Below are 4,520 nucleotides of genomic sequence, written 5' to 3' on the forward strand. Positions count from 1 at the left end.
AACAATTCAGTCTTTGAAATAACAACAGTAAAAACAATTAAAAGCAGGAGAAAGGGAGGAAGCAGGAATGGGTTCCCAGTGCCTGCAGCTAGGTGGCGCTGTCTCCTATGCTAGCAGCTAAAAAAAATTACACAGGTAGAGGGAGGGGCAATCATCCCATTGCCCAACGCCCTCTACCCGAGGCAGACAAATCAGCAGCCAGTCACATCATGTGACTCTAGTCGCCAAAACATTAACAGTGGCGAGCCGTGCATTAGCCATGCATTACAATGTAGCTACTCCTCAGCGCGCAAACTGCACATGAACACCTGACCCAGGAGAGCGAATGATTGTGAGTCGCACGTTAATGACCCCCCCCCCCCCCCCCCCCCCAGCTGACACAGCAGGCTGGGGGGATTCCCTGCAGGTTTCCTGGCTCTTCCGGCTTTCTCGGTAGAGTGGAGTGTCACATGGACAGTACCTACGCTGCCCCACCGTGACCCCTGCACTCTCTGAACTCTCTCCAGTAACACAGCGCATTGTCAGCCTTCCTCCACAGCAGCCATTTTAAGGAGCGAATAACGGGCGGACTGGGGTAGGTCTCGCTCTGTGCAAGGGGCAGGGGAGAGGCAATTTAGCGCTTGTTCGTACTCTGGGCCAGCCTGTACCTTAGGCCTTGAGGCGATCTGACTGAAAGTGTCTGCAGGTCTGTGTGCGTCTGTGCCACGGCAACACAGAAACAGGGAGAGGGGTCACACTGAGGTCAAACCTGCCAGCCAGCAGCCACCGCCTGAAATGCTGATAGAGGGGGGATGACATGATTCATCAGAAAGCGAGCTGGCGCAGAAACAAATCAACAGAAAGCAACAGACAGCCATCTGACTGACAGGATCGCAGTACTGACAGCGGGTTCACAGCGGGTTTCCTTCACTCACTGGACATCCAATCACGGACACCTTCATTCAGCCTCAACAAAAAAAAACAAGTGAACAAAAAAACTAAATGAAATAAAAATGAACAACAATAAAGTCACGTTTCGCCCAGAACAGGATGCAAGAAGTGAAGTTGTGTGAGCTGTGCAATACAGATAGACAGCATCAGCAGATCCTCAGCAGAGAAACTTCACTCATAACAGATGTGACCGACACTCAACATTCAAACAGCAATCTGCGCGCGTTACCCCATAAAGATGTCCAGCCAAGGCCTGTACAGTGGCATAACTGAACAGCAGTAACTCTTCCGCTCTGGGTTTTCGGCTGTAAGCCTAATCATTATGCGTTTCGACTCACGATACCCGCCAATCATTCTGTCCCAATGCATTATGAGCCTGCCAGCTCATGAATATTAATGAGTGAAGATGTGCAGTGCTGGAACTCTTTAGCAGGGCAAGATTAGTGTGTAGAGTAGTGGGTCCTATTACACTGGGTCTAGGGGGGGTTCAAAGAACTAAAGGAAACCAGGGTGGGGCCTGGATACTGGTTTCATTCAGTGCTGAAAAAGCCTTCCACACCTCTATATACTTCATGTAGACACTCCCCAAGAGAGAAAGGGGGCGGGTACAGTTTGAGTTGGGTCCACTCTGCAGAGGAGAACGATAAAGAGGGGGCACGCTCTTCTCCCTGGTTGGTCATGGAGAAATAGGGCTGGGACAGGAACAGGAAGTGCATCGAAACGGACAGGAAGTGAGGCGCTGCAATGCGAGGGGGGGGGGGGGGGGGACTGTGCGTCTGTGTCCGGGGACCGCAGGAAGCCCTGAGCTCGGGGGAGAGGGGACACCAGTCACCCCCCTCAGCGTAGGTCGGTTGGTCGGTAGGTCCGTGGGCAGCCTCCCGTTCGGACGTAGTGACGGAGGACGATTCACAGTCCCTTTGATTTTGCTTTACAGTGATTGTACAATTACAGTGTACAATCACTGTAACAAATTATTAATCCGGTCATTAAATATTATAGTTAACTTCCCATGTCAGCGTGCTTCCTTGTGTTCTAAGAGTAAAAACAGGGCCGTGGCCGCGCGGTTACCGTAGGCGACCGCGCGGTTACCGTAGGCGACGGCGGCGCACGGTAACGCAGCCGCGCGTCTAGTTCTGCTTCTTGGCCCCCGGGTCGCCGTAGCTGGAGCCCGTCTTCTTCACCTCCGTGACGCCGATCAGACGGCGTATCGCGACGGAGGCTGGGGGACACAGAGAGAGGACACGCCCGTGTTACAGGGTGGACAACGTCCCCGCGCGCGGACGCACCACGGGCTACGGGCCGCACTCACCCACGGTGAGGAAGAGGAGGAACCCGACGATGAGCAGGGGGGAACCGCTGATGAAGACGCCCCAGGCGAAGCTGATGAGGGGGGAGAGCAGCAGGGTGGCCCAGAACAGGAAGTTGAGCAGCGTCCACGGCCGACGGGGCGGGATGATGACAGGCCCAGGGTAACAGCCCTCCCTCTCATAGTGCTCCTGGAGAGCGTCCTGCAGAGAGAGAGAGAGAGAGAGGGGGGGAGAGAGAGAGAGGGAGAGAGAGAGGGAGAGGGGGGGAGAGAGAGGGAGAGGGGGGGAGAGAGAGAGGGAGAGAGAGAGAGAGGGTAAGAGAGACAGAGAGGGAGAGAGGGAGGGGGGGAGAGAGAGAGAGAGAGAGAGAGAGAGAGGGAGAGAGAGAGGGGGGAGAGAGAGAGGGAGGGTAATAGAGACAGAGAGAGAGAGAGGGAGAGAGAGGGAGAGGGGGGGAGAGGGGGGAGAGGGGGGATAAGAGAGACAGAGAGGAAGAGAGAGAGGGAGGGAGGGAGAGGGGGAGGAGGGAGGGGGAGGGAAAGGGGAACATAGATGCAAGGAGAGAGAAATGTTAGGAAGAAAAGAGAAGATGGATGGAAGAGAAACAGAGGACAAAGGAACAAAACACAGAATTACACACAAGCATTTCACTTCACTTTGACTCACGATCAAAGACAAAGACCCATTAAGTTTGAGTTTGGCATCAAGGCAAAATTAACTTTCCCAAATGATATTAGTAAAATGAGAATCAATTGCAAGGACACAGACCTTTTCCTGATACAGCTTATGAAGCCAGGCAGCACACTCCTTCTCATCATCTGGAATGTTCTCTACAGGGAACCTCCTGTGCAAGAGAGAGGGAGAGAGTGAGAGAGGGAGAGAAACAGTAAGAGAGTCATTTATTTTAAAAAGTATTGATTATTTCTTACCACTGTAAATCGTTATCAGCTAATCCCCTCGTATTATTCCGCTACGTCATATTATCGCATTTAAAAAAAGAATTATATTGGTTTTTGCATTACTTTCAGTGGTGGAGATATGCTGTGGCCAGAAGTATGTATGTTTGTTAATTCAGAAAAGCAGCGCCCCCCAGGGACCAAAAATGTGTTTTATAATGATTTATCATGAACATTCAGCACTGAGAGATGGATATTGTTCTGAGAGGGGGGTGCCCACCTGACGCTCATGTCCGCCTTGTACTTCTTCCCACTCACAATCCCCAGCAGTGTGGGGATCTTCTTATCTTTAAAATTCAGCGTCACGTCGTAGACTGCAGTTACTGCAATTCAACAGCACACCAGACATATGACCACTCACACCACAACAGAAGAGATACGATTACCAGAGAGTGTGTGTGTGTGTGTGCGTGTGTGTGTGTGTCTGTGTATGTACGGAGTGTATCAGACTGAGAGTGTGTGTGTTTGCGTGTGTGTGTGTGTGTGTGTGTGTATGTACATAGTGTATAAGATGTGTGTGTGTGTCTGTGTATGTACGTAGTGTATAAGAGTGTGTGTGTGGTGTATGTGTCTCACCTGTTCCCAGAGTGCTGGTGGAGACCTTGCTTCAGGGCACTAAGCATGTGTGTTTAGTTTCATTCCTCTTTATTTAGCCAGTAAGACCCACAGTGTGAGTGTGTGCGCATATGTGTGCGTGTACATGTGTGTGAGAGTGTGTGTGTGTGTGTGTGTGTGTGTGTGTTTCTCACCTGTTCCCTTCAGGCAGTGCAGAGTGCTGGTGGAGACCTTGGTTCAGGGCACTAGGCGTGTGTGTTTAGTTTCATTCCTCCTTTATTTAGCCAGTAAGACCCACAGTGTGAGTGTGTGCATATATGTGTGTGAGAGTGTGTGTGTGAGAGTGTGTGTGTGCAGTGTGTGTGTGCATTTCTCACCTGTTCCCTTCAGGCAGTGCAGAGTGGTGGTGAAGCCCTTGGTTCGAGGCAGCAGGTGGTATTTCAGTTTGGGGAGGCCTTTGCTCTCTGCTACCTGCATGCTGATCTGGTGCTTCTTCTCTGTGAACCGCGTGCCTTCACAGTACAGCAGGAACTGGGGGTACAGAGAGGCAGTGTTACACACTCACACTGACATACACACAAACACACACACACACACGCACACTCATACATGCCACATACAGTGTGTGGAAGGTAGTCTGTACATGGTTTTATTCACACTCGCATACATACATATACATACCACACACACACACACACACACACACACACACACTCGTATATACCACATGCAGTGTGTGGAAGGTAGTCTGTACACGGTTTTATTCACACTC

At 51.2% G+C, this 4,520-nt stretch overlaps 1 protein-coding gene across 3 annotated transcripts in view; it reads right to left on the minus strand.

Moving 5' to 3' along the window:
* Positions 1-356: 356 nt before the first annotated feature.
* Positions 357-4,520, minus strand: part of agpat3 (1-acylglycerol-3-phosphate O-acyltransferase 3) — a 16,984-nt gene continuing 12,820 nt past the window's right edge. For all 3 annotated transcript variants that reach the window (XM_061226816.1, XM_061226817.1, XM_061226818.1), the window contains exons 6-10: positions 4,126-4,279; positions 3,414-3,516; positions 3,006-3,081; positions 2,240-2,438; positions 357-2,149 (exon numbers count right to left, since the gene is read on the minus strand). In XM_061226816.1, the coding sequence (XP_061082800.1) occupies positions 2,058-2,149; positions 2,240-2,438; positions 3,006-3,081; positions 3,414-3,516; positions 4,126-4,279 (624 nt within the window). In that variant the 3' untranslated portion in view covers positions 357-2,057. The remainder of the gene's footprint in view (positions 2,150-2,239; positions 2,439-3,005; positions 3,082-3,413; positions 3,517-4,125; positions 4,280-4,520) is intronic.

The sequence above is a fragment of the Conger conger genome, chromosome 17 (assembly GCF_963514075.1).
Source record: "Conger conger chromosome 17, fConCon1.1, whole genome shotgun sequence".
Taxonomy (NCBI): domain Eukaryota; kingdom Metazoa; phylum Chordata; class Actinopteri; order Anguilliformes; family Congridae; genus Conger; species Conger conger.